The sequence below is a fragment of the Drosophila serrata genome, unplaced genomic scaffold (genome assembly GCF_035046125.1).
Source record: "Drosophila serrata isolate PLE 108 unplaced genomic scaffold, ASM3504612v1 contig_71, whole genome shotgun sequence".
In the NCBI taxonomy this organism is placed as follows: Eukaryota; Metazoa; Arthropoda; class Insecta; order Diptera; family Drosophilidae; genus Drosophila; species Drosophila serrata.
The window spans coordinates 197,119-219,482 of record NW_028256969.1 but is presented as its reverse complement, the minus strand read 5'-3'; the positions used below and the strand labels follow the sequence as shown (position 1 = coordinate 219,482).

At 35.5% G+C, this 22,364-nt stretch overlaps 3 protein-coding genes across 11 annotated transcripts in view; 1 reads left to right on the top strand and 2 right to left on the bottom strand.

Annotated features, from left to right (window-relative positions):
• The window catches only part of ome (dipeptidyl peptidase 4 omega), a 77,709-nt gene that overhangs the window by 23,579 nt on the left and 31,766 nt on the right, over window positions 1-22,364 (top strand). Inside the window, exon 1 of one of the 4 annotated variants that reach the window (XM_020942587.2) lies at window positions 11,922-12,073. The exons of 1 other annotated variant lie outside the window; for it this stretch is intronic. The gene's annotated coding sequence lies outside the window, so the exon portion shown is untranslated. Of the gene's footprint in view, window positions 1-11,921; window positions 12,074-22,364 lie in introns of those variants that run through there. 2 more of the 4 variants (XM_020942589.2, XM_086838543.1) reach the window with 2 other exon arrangements.
• Window positions 1-22,364, bottom strand: part of LOC110176229 (trypsin-7) — a 57,538-nt gene that overhangs the window by 30,207 nt on the left and 4,967 nt on the right. For 2 of the 6 annotated variants that reach the window (XM_086838633.1, XM_086838645.1), the window contains exon 2: window positions 6,002-6,054. Coding sequence is in view for 3 of the 6 variants with exons in the window: in XM_086838645.1 (XP_086694771.1) it covers window positions 6,002-6,027 (26 nt within the window). In the remaining 3 variants the exon portion in view is untranslated. Of the gene's footprint in view, window positions 1-6,001; window positions 6,055-9,590; window positions 9,793-10,741; window positions 10,950-22,364 lie in introns of those variants that run through there. The other 4 variants (XM_086838628.1, XM_086838636.1, XM_086838639.1 and 1 more) reach the window with 4 other exon arrangements.
• On the bottom strand, window positions 42-4,808 carry LOC147644888 (uncharacterized). Its single transcript, XM_086839248.1, has 3 exons — window positions 4,381-4,808; window positions 2,415-4,319; window positions 42-1,904 (listed from the first exon to the last, which is right to left on the bottom strand). The coding sequence occupies exons 1-3, from the start codon at window positions 4,396-4,398 to the stop codon at window positions 42-44; spliced, it is 3,786 nt and encodes a 1,261-aa protein (XP_086695374.1). The 5' UTR covers window positions 4,399-4,808.

Sequence of the window (22,364 nt, the reverse complement as noted above, 5' to 3'; positions counted from 1 at the left end):
ATATTTAATACAGAATTTATTAATTATATAAATGAATGTCTCTAAACCCTCACCTTTTTATTAGTTTTTACGACCCCTGCCTTTTTCTTGTCTCGAACATCCTGAACTATATCATTCACTTTCTTTATGAGATCATTCATTTTGGTCACTTCCTTGCACTTTTTAAGACATATAGTCACTTGATTTTCCAGTTGTTTTATCTTTTTCAGCTCGTCATGGTACTGCTTTTCCTGTCCTTTTAAATTTACCTTGGCTTTATCCAGGCTTTGGTTGAGATCCTTGGCCTTATCTATTGACTCCACAGCATTATGTTGCCCTTCTAGTTGAGATAGTCGGTTATCTACTTCAAGCCAGAACTGGTCGAATTCCTTGGTTATTTTCTCAAAGTCATCAATTGAATTATCCTTTTTCCTATGATTTAATAATTCATTAACATCGCCCTCCTGAACCTGTAATTCATTCTCGACTTTTTTTAGGATAGCTTTAAGACTTGTTAGCTTTTGCTGTTTTTCATTATTTTTTATATTATCCAATTTAGTTTGAACTTCGCTTAGCTGCTTTTTAAGATTTTCAAATTCCAATTTATTTTGCTGTAAAAGATCTGGATAGATTTTCTGCATCTCTTCAATTTGATTTTGTAAATGCTCGGCAAAGATGTTGAGTTTGGCAATATTTTCACAACAAATTTGGGACTTGTTGACAGCTTGTTGCAAGTCTTGTACTTCGTGTTCTATATTCTTAATGCGATTCTCTGACTTTTCATTAGCCAAGGCAGATATAACTTGTATTATAGAGCTATATCCAGATTTTAAGATCTCTGATTTGTCAGTGAGCTCCCTGATCTTAGCCATTCTTATTTCATTTTCAAAGCAAGAGTGTTTGTCTATATTATTCCCGTCTTTGGAATCCAGCTTAGACTTGCCATTAATAAGTAAAGTAAAGCGTTCTTCCAGTTCCTTAAGTCTGTCTACCAATTCATCCAAACAAGGCTCACAGCAAATATGATTCTTATTTGGTGTGTTGTATAATTTTTCAAGTACCTTCTCGCCATTTTCTATATCTTTTTCAATTTCCTTCCCTTGGGTTTCTAGAGTGTTCTTAGTAGACTTTGTAATAATCTTCAGAGCATTTAGCATACTTTCTATATCTTTTAGCTGACTCTCAAATTGCTTGGTTTTATTCATAGTTTCATTTCTCATAGTCTCTATTCGCTTTTCAAAGACTTCAGTGTTTGCGTTTAATTCTAAACAACAGTTGGTTTGGTGAACATATTTCATATTATTATTTTCCAACTTATCCAAGCGTTCTTTAGTATCGTTTATTTTATCCCTTAGACTCTGGTGTTTTTCTTCTAGCACTTTTCTATCTTTGGAAAACTCCTCGCTTGCTTCTGATTTAAATTTCCGTTTCACACTTCCCAACTGTTCATCGAAATCCTTTTTCATACTCTTCAGAGATTCCTCCATCTTTGCACAGCAATTTTCAAAACCCTTGGTGACTAGCTTTTTTATCCTGGGAATAATTTTGTTCAAATCATTTCTTATATCACCGCTGGGACTTAATGATTTGCTTCCATGAATTCCATTCTCTTCCATGTTAATTTCGTTGACATTATACATAATTGAATGCATGAGATCTTTATCGTAGAAACAGCAATTCGTTGAAGTTGTTGTTCCATTCAGATATCCCAGAATCTCCTCAAGGTGGGCAAAATATCTTTGTAAACTATTAGCAGTAGCATCTTGCAGATCAAACCATTTGCTAATATTTTTATTGGTATCGCAATACTCCATTAATGACTCTTTAATTTTATTGAGAATACCCGTGGAGTACCCATTAAGAGGATGGAACTCCACCGAAGTAATTGCAGATAAGAGCACCAGTTGCAGCAGTGTCGTTGTGACCTGATATTACAATTGTTGTATGAAACGATATCTGAGACTCTCCCCAACACCTGAGCTCACCTTCATTTTCATCACGTTTCTTGCGCTCCACGAACCTGGGTCGCCGAAGTGTTAAGTTCAACTAACAGGGTCGAAAGAGAGCAATATTGGTCTTATTTATATTCAAGTAATTGATTTGCATGCTGCGCCTATTAGGCATTCAGGGAAGTTCAAGAAGTTCTAATGAATAGGTTTGTAATAAACTAGAATCTTTTCTAGCCAGACTTTTTAATAAATAGAAACCAAACATGGGGGTTTGAAATAACAGTATAAAGTATCTTTTGAATTAAGCTGTTTCCAGATGTAAACAAATATAAAATACAAGTTAATAATTTACCTAGTCCAATATATATTTATTGCAAGTATACATTTTTAAAAGAAAGAAGTTCCGTGTACATTCAATTTAATCTGAATCTAAAACTCTCTTCTAGCCTTGGGCCCGAATATTGTCGGGTCTTTTAACTGATCAACCAAATCAATGCCACCAATTAATGCATCAGAACTTTTTTCTGTCGGTATTGTTGTTAATTTGGCTTTAAAAAACCTCTCCAAATCCTCAATATTATCGAGAAGATCATTTATTTTGTCTAGATCGTTGCAGGAGTCTCGGCAGGGAGTAATTTGGTCCTCCAGATTCGATAACTTTTCCATATTAGCCTTATGAGACAGTTCGGGGTTTTCCAGACGACTGATTTCACCTTCGGTTATATTTATATTCTTTTGAAGAGAATCCAGAAGTTTCTCCAGTCGTTCTAAGCTTTTACTGGCACCATTTCCTTCTAAGAGCTGTAATCGCTTGTCCGCCTTTAACCAGTTCTCATTAAATTTCTTTAACTCTTCCTTTAATTTATCATTTAAATTATGATTATCGGAATTTATGGGTTTATCCTTTTGATTTGGCAATTCTTTTAGTTTGTTTTGCAGATTGTTAAAGTCATTCTTGGCTTTATCAAGCTCTGACTGGAGATTTGTTAACTGCTTTTGGAAATCTTCTTTAGCTTCGTTTTCACTGCCTTCCTTATGGCTTTGGCTGTTATTTGTAATAGATCTCAATTTATTCATATCATTCTTAAACAAAATTTTAATATCATTCAAGTCCAGGGCACTATTTTTAATGTGCTTATCGTAGGTCTGATTCATCTGATCTATTGATTTAATTAACTTGTCGCCAAGATCACGAAGATGGTCAGTTTTCTCACAACAAATATCAGAGTTTTTAAGGTTTTCTCGCAGCTTCTCTGATTCGCTTAGCAATTCATCTTGATTTCCAGATCTATCCCTTTCGAAGCCTCCCTTAACGGAGCCTCCATTTCCAGTGCCTTCATTTTCTTCTTTATTTTTATCCTTTAATAATTTTTCCAGCTCAGATTCAATCTTGGCCAGCTTTTCGCCATTCTCCTGACAAAGGGTAATATTCCAGTTGATTGCTGAGCTATTTTCTTGTTCTTTAACGCGACTCTCAAGGTTCTTAATACTATCCTCTAAATCTTTTTCAGAACAATCTGAACCTTTAGTTCCCTTTTCGAACTTGTCCATAATTTCCATAATATCTTTCCCTCGCTTTTCAAGAGTTTCCCTCACCTCCGTTACCTTTTTATCTTGGCTTTCTACATTATCTTGAATTTTCTTCAGCTTTTCACCAAATTCTTGGTTAAAATCATTAGCTTCTGTATTGACATTATTTAATTCATTCTGTAAGCTGCTAATTTTTCTATTGAATTTTGAACAACATTTGGGTACGGAATTAGATACAGATACCTGTTGAATCTTATCAAATTGCAGTTGTAAGTCTTCTAGTTTCTCACCAAGGCTTTCTTGTTTTTCCTGCAGATTTTCTTTAATTTTAGTTTCCTCTTTTTCAATGTCTTTTAATATTTCCTTTCTGAGATCCACCCATTTATCTTGAAGATTGTCTTTGACTTCATTAAGGTATTTTTCCAGCTCTTCACAGCATTTTTGCTTCTGAAAGCCCTTGGGTACTAACTTTTTAAACCAGGGCAAAATTTGATCTACATCCATTGTCATATTGCCGCTAATTTTTGGAAATTCTTCTGATTGATTTTGGTTCATTTGGTTAATTTTCTTAATATTTTCAAATATTGATGGCATGGCATCTTTTTCGTAAAAATTACACCTTTCGTTTAGCAGTGTATCCAGATATAAATTATTTTCTGCCAGAATATTGCTAAGCCTTAATTGCTTACTGAACCACATATTGATAGTGTTGTAATTATCACATTCTGGTTGGAAGTCCTTAATTGGGGAATCAATTTGAGTGGGAATACTCCTAGACATATCCCTGGTGTATGGAGACTCCACTGCGGTAATTGCAATTAGGAGAAGGAGTGTCAGGAGTGAAGTCATCTCAGTAGTGACCTGTTCATGATAGTCTTGTTGAATGGAACTCTCCCTATGACTCTCTAACACCTGAACTCACCTTTGGTTTCGTTTTCATCACGTTTGCTGCGGTCTAAGAACATCAGTTGTCGCTTTGCCAAGTTGAACTAACTGGGCCAAGACGACAGTAATATTGGTTATCTTTGAAGTCAAGAGGTGAGACACTAATCGATTTGCATGCTGCGCCCATTAAATATAATGGGTAGCTTGAGAAGTTATGAGAAAAATAAGGGAAAAGAAACTAGATGTAGCTCTTTATTATATTAATGTTTTAAGTGCCTTGCTTTTAGTTTTTATATATAAACTTTTTCTTCCTTATGTTTCCTACAGAAAATATATTCTATAAACCATTTTTTAAGCCTAAACCCGAATATTTATGTAATATCCTGCCTACTAACAATCATTTCTAGAGGCCCAGCAAAGCTCATATTATTTACGATATCCGCTGCTGTCGCCCAAAAAAAAAAACTCATTCCAACTCTTAAACATCTCCCAAATGAAGCAGCATAAATTTTGTGAGGGGGGGGGGAAACCCAATGCAATTCGCAATGCCCTGAGCAGCATTTACTCGTTATCATCGCACAGGTTGTGGCTACAGTGCCACTTGAAATGGGATACCCAACAGGGAGCCACTGCGGCGACTCCCAGGCATCCAGCTTTCAGCTTTCCGCTTCCAGCTCCTGCTTTTCGGTCCCCGCGGGCGGGCGGAAAAACCTGAAATGGAAAACAATTTCAGCTACGCAAACACGGCGGGAAAGCCAACACAAAAAGAAAAAAAAAACGATAAAGAAGAGAAAGAAATAAGAGAAAGGGAAGCACAAAAATTAAATTGCTAAGCGAAAAAACCGGGGGGAAGAAAAAAATAAAGGGAACCGAAACTGAAATCACAGCAAAAGTTGAACCGCAGAAATAAAGTGAAATATTTATACATATATACATAGGGATCCTGCAGGATGTTTTGGGGGATTTTCGAATAATTTCAGCTCAAGGTGTGTTTGCCCAGCCATCGAGGCAAGCGAGGAGATTAGTTTAATTAGTCAACGTGGCGTATGCGTGATGCGATGGCAAAGCCACCACCACCAGGAAACGTGCCACATACGGACGGAACGACAGACGCCACTCCGCCAAAAATGCAATCGAACTTTTCGCGGTCGCATGGGAAAAGTCAGCGGGGAAAATGGCAGGAAGACTAAGTTAAAAATCAGAGCAAACCAGAGGACAAGATGCAAATGATAGGTGTTATGGCCACAGGAGAAAGCACAGAGCCACAAACTTTTCCAAGTAGTTTGGCATAGTTGGGGTCTAGATACTACGGAAAATTGGCAAGTCGCGCTCTCAAGCCAGCCTCTCGAGCGTCAGTTAATAGTCAGAATAATGAGAAAAAGTTCAAGGCAATCTTAAAGATATTGAACGCATACTTTCATTTATTACCTCAAGAAAATCTACTTCATACCAAAAATTAATGGAAAATATTCAGTCAAGTGTAAAATTCTTTGCCAGAAAATATACAGCAGCTATTCTAAGCTCTTTTGTTTGATATTTTATATTGAACAAGAACAAGTTGTAGCTACTTTAGCTAAATGGTTTATGTTATAAAATTTCATTGAAGTGAAAAGAAAAGTAATGAAACTTTGAAATATATAAAATATTAATTTACTTACCGATTGATTTTTAAATTTATTTTCATTGCAGGTAAGTGTTTGATTAAAGTTAACTGAAAGAAAAAAAAAGGTTTAAATAAGATGTAAGTAAAATGTTAAAATACTTGTAAATATTTATATAATATTAAGTTTTTTTTAAACCTTAAGTAATTCTTACTTTAAGTTACTTTCCCCATACATTTACCCAATTTTAAGTATCACTTCCTTGTCTCTGATTTATTTCTATTGATTTTATTTCAATTAAATCATGCTGTCATCTTTACTATTGACCCATTTCAAACTTATTTTTATTTATTATTATTTTTATGTGACCTTTAACATTTAGTTCTTGTCATCAATTATGCTGGAAATGCTGAAAAAGGTCGCCTTGATTGAATTACAACATAAAATTCAACAAAATATATACATATATATACAATGTCGCATAATGAAAGGCCGAAACCGAAACTTGATAAGCAAACAGCACAGACAGAGAAATATAGAGAGAGAGAGTTCCTTGCCCTTCTCCATCCCGCAATAAATCACCTTTTCAGCCGCACATCAATTTCCAGACTAAAACGGAGCCTGATGGTGCTGCAACCTTAGTTAACTGCCGCATTCCGGCCCAATCAATCAAGCTCCTGCTTTCAATTATTTTTTATATCATCTCAAAAATACCGTTTTTACTTTAAATATGTGTGTGTGTGCAGTATGGCTTGAACTTTAACTTGGTTTTAATCAAAAATCTAAGTCACATTCTCTATACATTCAGGATTAAAGTCACTGTCAATTAAGGGCTTAGAAATCCTTTTAATTTTCCAATGCAAAGCCAATAAAGACAAATTAATTTACTTAATGCCCTGTAAAGGTGGCACTTTAAACTAAATTTAAAATTAAATAAATAGTAAAATTAAGACATACAACTTTTGTTTTAATACCAATTGCAGTTAGACCTATTTCCAGTTAAAGAAAAAACGAATAGTTTTCCCCGATACAAGCATTCATTTATATTCACATGAGTTCAACATTGAAGTTGAAGGAAAAAAAGTTGCGGAAAATTGGCAAAGCTTTTTCCTTTTGGCGATAAGACCTCTCTCTTTCTATGTGTGTGTTCGTGTGGGCATTAGTGTGACAGTGTGTGTGTGCCTGCACTCATGCATAGGAATAAGCCGATAAAACCCTGAGAATTGTGTCATGGAGCTGCGTTTTAGTTTCGGGATCGGACTTAATGCCTCTTGACTTCAATTTGCATAGTCGGCTTAGCAGCGTCAGTGGAAAGATTGAATGGCAAATTGATAGAATTTGGATTCGGCATTTACCATTTGACAGATGAGGGAAATTCAACAAGAAGGCAAGGCACTTAATGATGATTTCGGAAGGGCCTAGGTCTGTGTTTGCTTTCATTTTAATTATCAAAGTAGTTGAATATGATTTGCAATGTGTATGAAAAGCCAATTTCATGGCTTAATTTCTAAAATAACACTGGGTTTGATTGATTTTGTGGCAGAGTGTAATTAATACTTGATAAAGCAAAGCTTAAAAAATTGTTTTAAGTAAAATATTATGTAAAGAAACCAATTCGCAAAGGGAATTCAATATACAGAGGTCATTAAAAGCATTAAAAGTCTGAGATTCTATTTACTTATTCTTTCCTTCTTCGACTACAAAGCTATGTTCAAATCTGACCTTTAACCCGCTGACAATGCAAAAGGCTGACAGAGTAATGTGACTCTGACCCAGACCGCAAGTAGATCGCAGTAACCCGCAGCAGCATTGACAATTAATCCAATTAGGACCAAACGTATTTGCTTCTCATTATAAATGGATGAACTTTGGACTTTGACCAATTACCAAGCGTTTTTTCAAACACTTTGGCACATTTAAAAATTAAACAGAAGGAATGTGGATAAAGAGGAGGATAAAGAGATTGCTAAAGCGGCTTAGGAATTACGAATCCCTTTGCCAGCAAACTCAAACGAGTATTAAGCCATCTGCCTTCATTTAGCTTAAGTGCTTATCCGGCAAGAGGACCCTGCCGAAGGACACGTTTTGCCCACAGGACAATCAATTATGAATGCAACACCGACCAGCAGCCGCCCGAGAAAAGCAAAAGATTCAACCATTAAAACTGTGTGTGAGGAGGAGAGGCTGCCGCTTTTATGGAGATAATGATGATAATTATATGTTTCCTGTGACATTGATTTGTCGCCTCTGAGTTGGGAGGCGGAAAATTCTCATAATGTTTAATTCATTAGCCACCTAATCGGCTTACTCTGATAATTATTATAATTGATGTCAATCATCTAATTATGGCAACAACACAGCATGCCTTTCTATTAGAATCAAGACAGAATTTCAATACAGACTTCAGTCTGAAACGAAACAGTTATAGAAATATAAACTGCAAATATCTATATATATATATATATATATATATTTTGTACACTCCAAAGATGAAGATGAACTCAAACCCCGCCTACCGTTCGGTAGTTCTTGACTGTCTCCGAGATAATGCCAGCAATATGAGATATGAACACCAGGATCTGGCCAGACGGATTGGCATTGCATTGGAACATTCCCGAGCCAATCTATACCATGTGGAGAAAATTAACCTGGAGTTGCAGAAAATGAAGCTAACTGTCAACGATACAATGCTGAATTTAAGCAAGGAATCTGCATATACAAAAGTCGTATGCGAAAATCTCTTGAGTAAATTAATTAATGCGGCTGTTGAGGATCATATGGTAAAAGGTTCCATATCTATAAACAAGATTACGGACCCTGATATCAAGGAATCCTTTTCAAATGTTATTGTCGAAGCTGCGCCCATTGAAGAGGTTTATTTTGCTTTACCTATGGATGCTAAAAATAATTTGAAAGCACTTATTCCAAAGTCGGAGAATGATGACAAAGTTGCAACTAACTAACTAACGAATTGCATTGAAAAATACTAAGAGGCTAGGAGTTAAAATTTACCTGTTCCACAAAGGCTGCTTAACACTATTCAAGAGTCTGAGTAATTTTTAATTGAAAGCCTGCAGTATTTGTTAATTAATTGTACATAAAAATAAACTTGGAACAAAAACATGATTCAAAGCTGATTAAACAAAGGTTTTAAAATAAACAAGAAAGGAAACTAACTACTCTTGCATTTACTCATAGGGTTCGAATGTGAAATCAAAAATTTAAATAAATATTTGAGAACTCTTCAGACTTTTAACATTTATTTTTTACTGGACATGGCTAGCTCAGCTGTTAATGCTGATCAATAATATATAGGTTTACAAGGTCGGAAATTGCTCCTTCAAAGTCAGGGTCAGTTTAAAAAGTTTTTAATCAAGAACTATAGTAAGGGAAGAAATCAATAATCGAGAATAATTTATTATTAAGTTAGGTTGTTAACTTTAAGTATACGTTTTTTCATCGCCTTACTACAAATTGCTGTATGACTTTAAAAGAAAATTAAGAAATAGAGTCTAAGGCATAAGGAAATAAATAAAAAAAGAAATGCATAGCTAGCACAACAAATTCTAGAGCTACACCTGATCCTTTCTATAGCATCTACATATGTATACATATAAATGATATAATTTTAATGTTCAAGACTTACCGCTGTAGAGCACACACACTACTGTTGGTGACTGCAATTCAGCTTCTCATGTTATCATCGAAATCTGCTTCTTCCTAGTTGTCCAAATTAATTGCAGTGGCCGGATGATAGCGAAGATCACTATCACTACTATCACTGCGGCCGCTGCTATTACTACGATCACTGCTATAGATGTTTACACTGGAAAGGCCGCGCACAGAATGAGGTCAGCGCTACTGCAGTGCCTCTATTTATACTCCCCGAACAGAGAGAACACAGAGAGTGAGAGCGAGAGAGCAAGTGCTATCTCTCTAGATAGGCAAAAAGGGAAAGAGATATCTGTAGAGCTACATGGCATAGAGCATATGAATACGCTCAATGATGATCTTTAAGAAACTTATTAAGAGGTAATTCTTAGTTTGGTTTTATATTCAAGACTCTTTGAGATATATACATATATACATATCTATGTATGTCAAGACGACCTTCACAAGTAAATCTTATGAACTAGAGATGTGCTATATTAATTATTTATAAACTTTATAATAAACAAAAAAAAACCTAAAAATAAGTAAAACAACTTCCTTATCAACATATATGTATTTTCGAAAACGAAATAATATTGTTTTCCTAGAAAAATGTAATGCTGCGTTAACCCTTGTACCAAATACGAAGATATTTCCATAGAAACATCTAAATTATGGCAAAACTTTGCACTCGGCACGCACACACACGCACAAATTGCTTCTGGCCGAACCCATGTTAAATCCTATGAGTAAATGCAAAAGTTGTTCCCTTCTTGTTTATTTTTAAACCGGACATGGCTAGATTGACTCAGCTGTTAATGCTGATCAATAATATATATGGTTTATATGGGCGGAAATGACTCCTTGAAAGTCAGGGTCAGTTTAAAAAGTTTTTAATCAAGAACTATAGTTAGGGAAAGAAATTAATATTCGAGACCAATTTATAATTAAGTTAGGCTGTTAACTTTGAGTATACGTTTTTTAATAGCATTAATAGAAAAATAAGAAATAGAGTCTATGGCAATAAGGAAATAAGTAAGAAAATAAATTCATAGCTAGCACAACAAATTCTAGAGGTAGGCCTGATCCCTCCTATAGCATCTACATATATTCATACATGATATAATTGTAATGTTCAAGACTTACCGCTGTAGTGCACACACACGGTTGTTGTTGGTGACTGCAATTCGGCTTCTCATATTATCATCGAAGTCTGCTTCTTCCTAGTTGTCCAAATTAATTGCAGTGGCCGGATGATAGCGAAGATCACTATCACTACTATCACTGCGGCCGCTGCTATCACTACGATCACTGCTATAGATGTTTACACTGGAAAGGCCGCGCACAGAATGAGGTCAGCGCTACTGCAGTGCCTCTATTTATACTCCCCGAACAGAGAGAACACAGAGAGTGAGAGCGAGAGAGCAAGTGCTATCTCTCTAGATAGGCAAAAAGGGAAAGAGATATCTGTAGAGCAACATGGCATAGAGCATATGAATACGCTCAATGATGATCTTTAAGCAACTTATTAAGAGTTAATTCTTAGTTTGGTTTTATATTTAAGAATCTTTAAGATTTATATATACATATATACATATGTATGTATGTCAAGGCAACCTTCTCAAGTAAATCTCATGAACTGGAGATGTGATATATTATTTATTTATTAACCTCATAATAAACCAAATTAAAAAATCCTTAAAATACATAAAACAACTTCCTTATCAACATGTATGTAATTTCCCCAACAAAATGATATTGTTTTCCTAGAAAAGTGTAATGCTGCGTTAAACCCTTGTACCAAATACCAAGATATTTCCATAAAAACATCTAAATTATGGCAAAACTTTGCACTCGGCACGCACACACGCACAAATTGCTTCTGGCCGCAAGGAAAGCCAAAGGCGAGAAAATTGCGTATGCGCCCAGTGTGACAGTGAGCAGGAAGAACGAGAACAAGAACGTGAAAACAAAACCCAACTGGTAATCCAAGTCACAGCATCTCCATAGCCATAGTTACTAAACAATTTGTCGGCGATTTGCCGCCGCACGCACACACAACACACTCAGACACACACGCCGCACACACACACACACACGCTCCTCGTGAGCCGCATTACACATACGCCCCGTGTGACCCACAGAAAAGCTAACGAGGATAAATGACCAGCAACCGAGCCAACCTGTTGCGCTTTATCTCTCTCTCTCTGTTTCTTTCTTTCCCACTCTCAGTCACTCATTTTGCACTCTTTGTTTTGCTCTGCTCTTTCGCCGGCAACAAGCTCACTTTGAGTGCTTTTGGCCCAACGATGTTTCTCCAGCGACGGTTGAGTTCAGTTGCCACTTGTCCATCGCCACGTGCGGTTCGGTTTGAAACAGAACGTAGCGCTTACGTTACGTTACAAGCAACGTCTCTGTCGCCGTCGCGCCCAAAATCCAGTTTACGTCGCATTCCGTACGTGGGAGTCAGTCAGCAGCGTAAGTGGTGTGCCGTTCGCGTGCCTCGCGTCAGTTCCGTTTTTAGGGGGAGATGGATAAAAATACATTCCAATAGAGATAAATTTTGCCAAAGATTTATATTGAGCCAAGTTTCTTTATGGCTATTGGAATTTTTTAGCAATGAAAAGACAGCCAAGTTAGGAAGTGAAAAAAGTAAAGTTTTCTTTCTTGAAAATTAAAAATGTGGCACAAGCTTAGTGCGTAAAACTTGTAATACACCTATTAAAGAATAAAATAAATATCAAATTTAAAAGAAATTGTTAAAAGCAATCAAAAATACAGAGAATAGAATTAACAGAAGTTTAATTTGACTTGTAAGAATATTTTAAATACTATTTGTGAACAAATTAGAGAACTATAAAAATCCATCAAATATTTAAAGTATGTGCTACAAGCTTATAATTAAATTTATTTTGTAATGGCAGCAAATATTTTTAATAGAGAATGATTTATGCTATATTATTATTTTATTAAATATATATCCATCTCCCCCAAAAATGGCATTTATTTTTATTGCGCCCTCTGAACTTTCGGATTCCATTCAAATTAACTAGTTCTGCAGTTCTCATTTTGACTTCTGACATCGAAAGTAATCAAATTTTTGCCGTTCATTTACAACTTGTTATAATTCCGTTGCCGTTCGCAACCGGAAACGTGCTCGCCGCCGTTTTGTCTACGCCACAAAATAGGAAAAGCCAACTGAGTAGAAGTGAAAACAAAAACAAAAAAATAACAACAATTGCAATGAATACAAAAAATCTAAAAACAAAACGAAACAAAAGAAAAATAAACTTTGCCAGCGAAATATTTCTTGGGCATTTTTCTTGCAGCATTTTCTTGTTTACAAAAACAAAAAAAAGCATAAAAAAAACCAAAAGCAAAAAGAAAACATGACCGAAAAAATAAGGAAAAACCAATGCATGTGAAGACATTTTTGTCCGCAGTGTTATGAAGTGGTTAGAATCTTGGCTTGCACTTGTCTAAACAAAATACCACAGACTCGTTTCTCTCTCTATATATAATATATATATGTTATAATATATGCTGTGCATTTATGAATATAATATGTGCAGGAGGATCCTTGGCTGGCTGCCGAAATGACACAAATGATGCATTAAACTAATTGGAAAAACCTTTTTGGGGTATTTGTGCAAGTGCTTCGAGAAGCTAAAAGAAAGCCAAGTGAAGTGCATGAAATTGAAGTAAATGTAATAGATTTTCCAACAAAACTAATTGTAAATTTACTTAAATAAAAACACAATTCGTTTCATGAAAGCGTCTCGAATTTACCCTGCAAAATAAAAACGAACGTAACAATCGCGCTTTTCAATCTAAACGGAAATATAAACCCCTCATTATAATATATAAACAAAAAAAAATGACAGCAAAGGAAATAAGCAATTTAAAAAAGTAAACTAATAAATTAAATGAAAATTCAACTCTAAAATAAACATAAATAACAACCGTCCAGAACTGGCACAAGAAACGAATAGTAATTGCAGATAAATTATTATTTTCCACAGATAAATACGTAAGCAATTATAGCCTCAAAAGTGACAAACAAAGTCACTTGTTTTCCCATCAATTTTCCGTATATAATTATGGTCCATGTTAATTTCTCACTAGCCTTGGCCTATGGTTTTTGCATTTATTTGCACAAGAGTGTCAAAATCGTACCGAGTAGAGTCAACAAACAGGGCGAGAAATAAATATTTGAGCAGAAATTAAAGCAATCAACACAGGCCTGTGTGTGAGATATTTGCAAAAAACTGCGTGAGAAAATGGGCAGTTCTTTTTAAGGCAATTGATTGTACAAATAAAAAAGGTCAAGAGACCTAAACAAGCAATGCAGGTTGAGTGCAAATTAAGAGTAAAACCGAGAGATAAGGCAGCAGTTGATAATGATTCGGGGAATTCTCAGAGGTGAGAGATTGTTGCGGGGGAAAATTGCGTGTGTGCACACATAATTGAAAAATAGATTTCTCTACACTCGACTGGGAATTTGTGAATGCTTTCAGCCAGCCAGCTGCTGTCCAAGAAAACTAGGCCGTATAAATTGCTCCACGTTCTCGAAGCTCTAAAGAAATAAATATATATATCCGAAGCATAAACATATATTTTTAGACATGTTTTATATGTACCACGGGGCGTATGAGTAATGTTCCAAAACTGATTTCTTGATGATGGGGTAAAGCCTTCTTTTCGTATTATTTTTTTAACCATTTATTTTTAGAGTTAATCTTGGCTTATGAAAGAGAAAAATCCCATGGCAACGAGAGAGTATAAACAAATAAAAACTAGAAATCCCCCGGCGGCAGAAAGTCATGAAACAGCAAAATAAAGTAAAGTACAAACAAATATGCACAAATACATATAAGGGAAACGTTTTTAATGCATGCACATATACGCTCTTCTCGCAGCTTATCAAAGCAAAAACCAAAACAAAAATAAAAAGAACTCAGATTTGCTGTCGCACGCAAAGTTAAATCTTTTCACTGGGTTTTACTTTTATTTATTTATTTATTTTTTTGTGTTTTGAATGAATGAATAATTTCTGTTTTTGATTTTGCCACAGACAGTATCGAATGAAATGAAAATAAACACTTAAAAATCCAAACAATTGAAAATATAAACACATTACGAGACATTATTCATTAAGCCACTGTTTATGTAATTTAATCAAACGAACGCGTTTTTTAATGCAATTAAGTAATTTATGGAGCGTGAGTAATTATTAGGTTTATTTCTAAAGCTAATTTGTTATGTTTATTGTGAAGTTGCTAAGGCGATAATTAATGCAAAGTTTTCAATTACCGCTAAAGAAAGAAAAGTGAAAACCAGAAAGTTCAACACCCCTGTAACTAATTACATTTCATTGAATAAATTCAACAATAAAATTTCTTCATTACTATATAAAAAACTTAAATTTCATATGCAAATTAATAAGTGTCGAGCAGCCACGTTTAAACACAATAATAAAGAGGTAAAAAAATGTATTAATGGGGAAAATTAATTGATTTAATTTAATGAGATGGCCAGAAAAGCCAACAGCACTTGACACAAAGTTGCAGAACGAGCGGAAAACCGAGCCGGAAATGTGAAAATCTGACAACAAAAAATGTGTAAAAGAGAGGGAAAAATTATAAAAATAATTAAGCCGCCAGCAGCTAAAACAACAGGCAACGAGGGCCGAGGGCTTGACAAAAACTTAACAACTTTATGCTGCCGGTCCTGTCGCTCTGTAAGCTTAATTAACACTAGGATTGCGGTTGGTTGGGGCATTTCCGTGGGCGGGCTGACTGCCTGCCTGCTCTGCCTCCTGGCTCTGCTAAATGTCAACAATAAGCTCGAGTGCGGCACTGTTGCACTTTCCCTCCATTTTCCGGCCATTTCCCTACCATTTCCCGCCTTCTCCCTCCCCTCCCTAGTGTTAACGCCCCACCGCTTTCGTTCGTTTTTGAATTGTGTGAATTTTGAGCAGCAGCTTTCGGCTGCAGAGACTCTGTGGCAACAAATCTCCCAGCGATAGTCGCGGAAATCGCTTAAATTGTGCAACAAAAAAACACACAGAGATATATATACGTATATACGGTTGCGTTGAATTTATGCAAAATAATAAAAACTTTTGCTCCACTCTGTCCTTTGAATCCTTGTTGCTTTTTGACTCCGCTTTCGGGAGCTTCATTTCGCATTCAAGTGGCCCCGTTTTTGCCAAATGAAAATAAAACCAAAAACTCTTGGACACACACCACGGCGCAGTCCATGCCCAATTGAGTTTGGTTCGGTTTCGTTTCGGTTTTAGGTCTGGGATATTTCTCTCGATTTTGTTCTCTTTTTGATTTGACAAAAGTACTGCATTGGTTTTTGTTTTTTTTTCTTTAGAGGGTCTTGATTCGCGCCTGACTGGCATAGTTTTCATTACCTTTTTGCTGGGAAAACACACACACACACACAAATTTCATAGCCTAATTTGAGGTGTCGAAATTGCGTATGCATCGCGTGTGGCGAGCGTAAAATAAAAACACGCCAAGCGAGTCCCATTAAAAGGCAAATAAACAAGTCGGAGATACTTTCAGTCACATTGACAGGAAAAAAAAACGGAAGAGCAGGAGTGCAAAAGGTCCTTTTTCTTTACTGTATCGTTGAGTTGCTTCTTCACACGAAACCACATAAAAGTAAAAAGGACACGCAGGATAACTAGGAGAATGCTAGTTACTCTATGTTGGGAAATTATAAGGATATTTGTTTTATTATTCAAATATTTAATACTTTGTTAAAGGGTTTAAAACCGGTATTTTTAGATATTTTAAAAACTATTTTATGCTGCTAAATCTAAATCCTTAAAATGTCTCGAAGGGTTCTCCTAAGATTTTAAATATTTAAAAATATAAATGGCTTTATTTTAATTGTATTCTTACATAGGTTAAAACATCCTGAAAATATTTTAAAATATTATACAATTTACTTTTCACTGAAATCTACTCTGTTTGCTTTGATTTTGTATCCAAGATTTATTCTAAAAAATATTTCTACAATGCACACATTCATAAATATTCCTTGAGGCATATTCCCTCCTATATTTATTTGATCCTTTTAAAAGAGCAAACGAAAAAAAAAGGGAACTCAACCGGTAATCAAGGCTCGCATTCCGCTTGAAATGAGCTAATTAAAGGACCATTTCGAATGGCCAACAAATTTTCGTTGCTCTCTCCACCCAAACAAAAAAAACCCTCTCAACGGATCTCCGGTCTTTGCTGAGTGATTAATTTTCATATTTATAATAAAACGCTGAAAAGGTTGGACAAGCCAACAACAAACAAACAAACACAAAAAACATACAAAAAAAAAAGGAACGAGTGAATAAGAAAACACAGCCGAAAGGAGGAAAAACATAACAAAATGGCCTACACAAATGCCAGCAAATGGCTTTACAAGAGGCACGGGCATATGGGGGAAAATCTGTTGAAAACATGCTCACTTTTATATGGTTTATATGCTCCATGGATCCCATATGAGCTGCATAATGAGTGGCATTGGGAGTGGTGGCAAAAACGAAAAAAAACCATGATGAGGCTGTGCCCAACAAGTATAATTAACATTGAAAGCCTGCAGAGGGGGAGGCGTCAAATGAGAAATGTGCAAACAAGTGCGGTTCGCAGGAGGAGGGATATATGTTTCAGGGTATGGGAATGTAGTATATATCAGAACTCACTCCAACACCCCCGCTCAATGGCCTTTCACGCACACACACCTTTTGGTATTTAAATTAAAATGCCACACACGCTCAGTGTGTCCTTCAAGCTGGCTAGCCCTATTAAAGTGGTTATTTTACATAGAGAAAACTATATTGGCCTTCTGAACAATGCAGTACTCTTTACTATTTTTTTTCATCCTGCCAAATTGTGCGTAAAATCCTAAATCACATTAAGGCAAACGACCTATGATTATGTGTATACATATATATTTTAGCCACTGTTGCAGCTGCTGCAGGCATGAAACTAGGATTTTCCATTTGCGGCTTTTGTGGGCTGCGGTTGTTTGGTGATAGATTAGTTATTTACAGGTTTTTCCCTCATATAACATATCGGCTTGTTCGAGTATAGTTAATCACATTTGCATATTTGCGGTGTTTTGTGTGAAAAATTTCAATTACCTTGTATTTATATTAACTTGATTAGGATGTTAATTAAACGTGAACTAGATTATTACTCGATAAGAGAGCTGTTATGAAATGTAAACATATTGATCTTTTTTGTTTGATTTTTCAGAGATAATTAAAAGGTTGTTATTGATTGGGAAAAACATTGTATTTATTTATAGTTAACTATAAAAATGTTATTTAGGGGTAAGGGAATTTAAATCTTATTTGAAATGTTATGTTTATAATAAATTATAATAAATATATAGTAGTATTTTCCTAACCTCTTTCTTGTTTAGTCACTTCTTAAAAGTTTGTTTACTGGATTATATAAGATATACCCGCTAAGGGAAAATGAATTTAAGCTAAAAACAAAAAACCCCGAAAGGGCTCTAATGTAATGCCATTTGGCAATTCCCCTCACTTTTTGGCCACTTGAAAAAGCCAACCCAAATAGTTAGTGTTGCATCACAGCCAAGCAGTTCCTCCACAAAGATTAAATACAATATATATATACATATATATATATAATACACTAACTCAAGCTCTGGACAATCTGTGGAAGCTTAAAATCCCAAAGTAAATACCAAAAAACTAAAAACAATATCTGAGGCAGCGGGCGAGAGTCAAAAAAGTTTTTATTAAGCGCTTAGTGGTACATCCGACAATTGAGGGACAGATAGAGATGGACAATGGGGCACAAAAAGAGACAGATGGAGGCCAAAAGGGAGAGAGGGAGATGCTTAATTCTCAATGAGTTGGATTTGGTTGCATGTACGCAAGTGGCACTTCAATTAAAATGATTGTCTTAATGCCACGCAGCGCGTCAGTGGCTATTACAACGCGTCGAGTTGATTCATTCAGTCTAGTTTTCCTTTATTTTTTTTAGAGAGAGAAAGAGTGCTTCATCCGGTACCTAATTTACCCCTTCATTCATTCTTTCATTCACTCACTCACTATTCACTATTCACTCGAACAAAACAAAACTGAAATCATCACTTAATGCCTCGAAAGTAACGCACTTGCACGTACTCGACTAATTTATTTGATTACCCTTTACAATTACGACGGATTCTACTTTAGGTTTTTTGTTGTTAAGGAGTTTTTTTGGAGAATTTTCCGAGGTGTTGAGTGGATTTCCTCTTTTTTCTAGTTTATTTTTGTACAGACATGTTTCATTCTCTCTTACTGGCCATTAACTCTAATCGGATTGTCAAGTTTATGGCCAAGTGCAGGGCAATTGTTCGATTATTATCTAATCGGTTGTATTAGACGAATCCCACATAAATGCTACGAACTTTGGTCATAATTTGAGAATGCTGTCGATAAGTGGATACTTATTTATGGTTTTTCGGTTTCAAAAATTACTACAGAGTTTGTTATTAGCTAAATTAATCCTTTACAAAAATATAGTCACACTTTTATATGAGTTTAGTTTCTTTAAACGTTTTTATTATTGCATCCTTTACTTTATGTTCTTAATACCAAGTTGGAATTCTAATTATTTTCATAAAAATTCCGCCTAGACAATATAACTTTTCTTCAACTGCTTCTTTATTAGATCTTTTTTTTTCTTTCTAATTACACTCATTATGCCACACTTGTCTGTCAAAGTTGCAGCTAATTCGCCTTGCCCCTCCCTGGCACTCGTCAGAAGTTGGCAACTTAATTAACTCATTGCCCAACTATCCGCTCCCCTTTCCCTCCACTTCTGTTACCCCTTTTTTCAGCCATTTGAATAATGTAGCTAATTTTGGCACATAAAACGAATTAACTAATGAAATTGCACAAGGTTTTGTGTTCTGAAAAGTTGGAACAAAAGAGCCGGACATGGCTAATACCAATAAAGCTGGCCATATAAATCACATGTCTTGGCCAATCATCAACGATAGCGAACAAGACCGCCTTAAGTCCATCGATAAGGTGGAAGAGAGTGTGTGATTATCGGCAACGGTTTGCAGGCACTTGCTTATAGAGTGTTTGCGGTTGGATTATCTAATCAAGTGCAGGACCCATAAATTAATACAATTGGAGCCCTAGTTTGTGCTTTAATAATTCCCAGAAATGCAGACACTCGCAGCACACACAGGCATTAACTTCAAAGGGAGATTTCCCTACTCCTCCTTCGACTAATGCCGATTAACTAGATGGACAAAGCACAAATGTATCTTGCAGCTACTTATTTGCATTTGTGAATTTCCATTTGAAATTTTCATTAGGCACGCAAATTATGCTGGAAATGCCGGGGAAATGCAAATGGAAATAACTTGGGTGCGAGCAAACAAAAGTATCTCGAACATGTTTGCCAATGGCCGAGAGACAAAAGCACAGCCTTATTTGATGACCTATCCCACAGTTTTTTCTTTTTTTCTCTCTCACTCTCTGTCTCTATCTCCCTCTCTTTCTCTTTCTCCATCTCTGTCTCAGCTTTCTTTAGAGTCTTCAGTCTGAGTTGTAAATATTTGCTCAAAGCGAAACTGGATGCGACCCAGTGAACGGGGCCCAAAATCAATATTTAAATTGCAGGCAACTATTTTTGGAGGCTCTTGTAAAACAGCCTGGAGATTGTATTGGCTCTTCTGGTGCACACAAAAAAATTTTAAATTTTATAGATGCATAAATTATATTATTATTTTTTATTTATTAAACAATTAATATCTATAGTGGTACATGTTTTGGGATATATCTTTTACTTTAATAATCAAATATTGTCTCTAATCACTGACCACATTTATAACCAAACGCAAAACACAAAACTTTACTCATATTTTTAGTTTTAAAAATCTATAACTTATCGATTTTTTCAAATATTGATTATTCCCTTATTTCTTTTTATTTTATCCTATTATTTTAAATTTTTCTCTGTGCATTCCTGGTAGCTCCAAACCATTATGGATATGTAGGTTTGTGTTTGCCAAGAACAAAAGGAACTTTGCAGCAAAACCTTGTAACAGTTTGTTGTGCGAAAGAGACCCACAGACCCAGGGTGAAAGAGATAGAGATAGGGAGAGAGAGAGAGGGAAGAGACGTCTCTTCTAACGACTGTTGCTAATTTGTTGTTCGGGCTTTCGTGGTTTGTTTTGATTTGGTTTGCTTTTATTTGTATTCCCTTGTAGTATGTTCTTTTTTCCTTTCCTTTTTTTTTTTTGCATTTTTCTGTTTTCATATTAATTAATAGTTTAGTTTTTTTCTGGTTTCCCATTGTCATTTTTTTGGCAATGAGCTTCGGGCTGTTTGCCATGATTAGCTAGGGAAATGAATATCAAGGACTTAGATGGGATTTCATTCCTTTTGCCTGAAATCCTTTCTTTAAATGTTTTCCCCACTGGCTTAAGGTATCTTTCAATTAATCTTGCAATTTAATTTGATTGAAAATTTTCAAGTTTATAATCCTTTCCGGGCAAACTTATAATCTGCCAAGTTTTACCAAAACTTTGTCATGGATGCCATGGGATGCATGCTTGACAAAAGAGAAAAAAAATATGCTCACCAGGAAAAAAGTAATTCAGCAAAAAACTTTCTTTCTGGCCGGGTGAAACCTGTGCAGAAAAAAAATGTTTATTCAAAAGTAATAAAGTTTCGAGTGCAGCATTAGGCCAATTAGTTGGGAGTCCCAACTCGGTGGGTGTCTTTTTTTTATTATTTAGGGCTATGCCTCATTTGATCAAAATTTGTGTCCCTGATCTTTGGGCCAAGTTCCATTGTTAGTCATTCGCTTATTATTATCATAATTATCAACTTGTCAGTGTCGACGGGTCTTTTCTTCCAGCTGAGGGGGAAACTTTTTGGCTTTGTTTTATTGAAAATCTTTTTGTTTTTTGTCAATTTTGTTGACAGCTTCGAAAGATAAACTCAACGTGGTGGGGATGATGATGCAGAGCCATAAATTGGCCAAGTGACTTGTTGGCCAGCTTAATTATGGCTTTATCGTTCTGGCCATATGACTTGGAAGAAAACTGAATAAATTATAAATCATGAAACTTGCGAGCAAGTAAATAAAGTTGAACTAATTTGACTTTATCGCATCCGTTGTGAAGATAATACAACTCCTCTCCTTTTGAAATGGGAATAAGGAAATTCTTATATTCTCTTTTATTTTATTTTAATGTGTAAACTCATTTATTATGTTTTCTCTGTTAAATTTCCCTTCAATTGGAAATTTGATATCCCGTTATTTGTTTCCCTCACATTTCCTCCTTCCTCTCGATTCGATTCCTTTAATCTCCCGTTGAATCCCCAAAAGGACATTTAACCTGAGGTGGAGCTCATCTTGGATGTTGTGTTTTCCTCTCGCTTACATCCTTATCTCAACAAGGACACTGGCACAATTTTCCAGCTTTCAGCTTCAATTATATGAATACAGTAAATATTTGATTTTATTGTCGGTGTTTCTTCAGCTGGCTTAAGGATTTAAGTTTTGGGTTTCTTGGTTGTCCTTTTGCATTTCCCGCTCCTTCAATTTATTTCCACAAACAAAGTTTTGCAAGCCGAAAAGTGGCAAGTACCTTGCAGTACTTCCTTTTTTCGTGAGACTCATGGCAAGCTTAGTTGTTGGCATTAAAACTAGTTTAACTACTCGTCTAGGACATGGCGGGATTAATTTTTTCATTTCGCCATGCCCAACTTGACCCA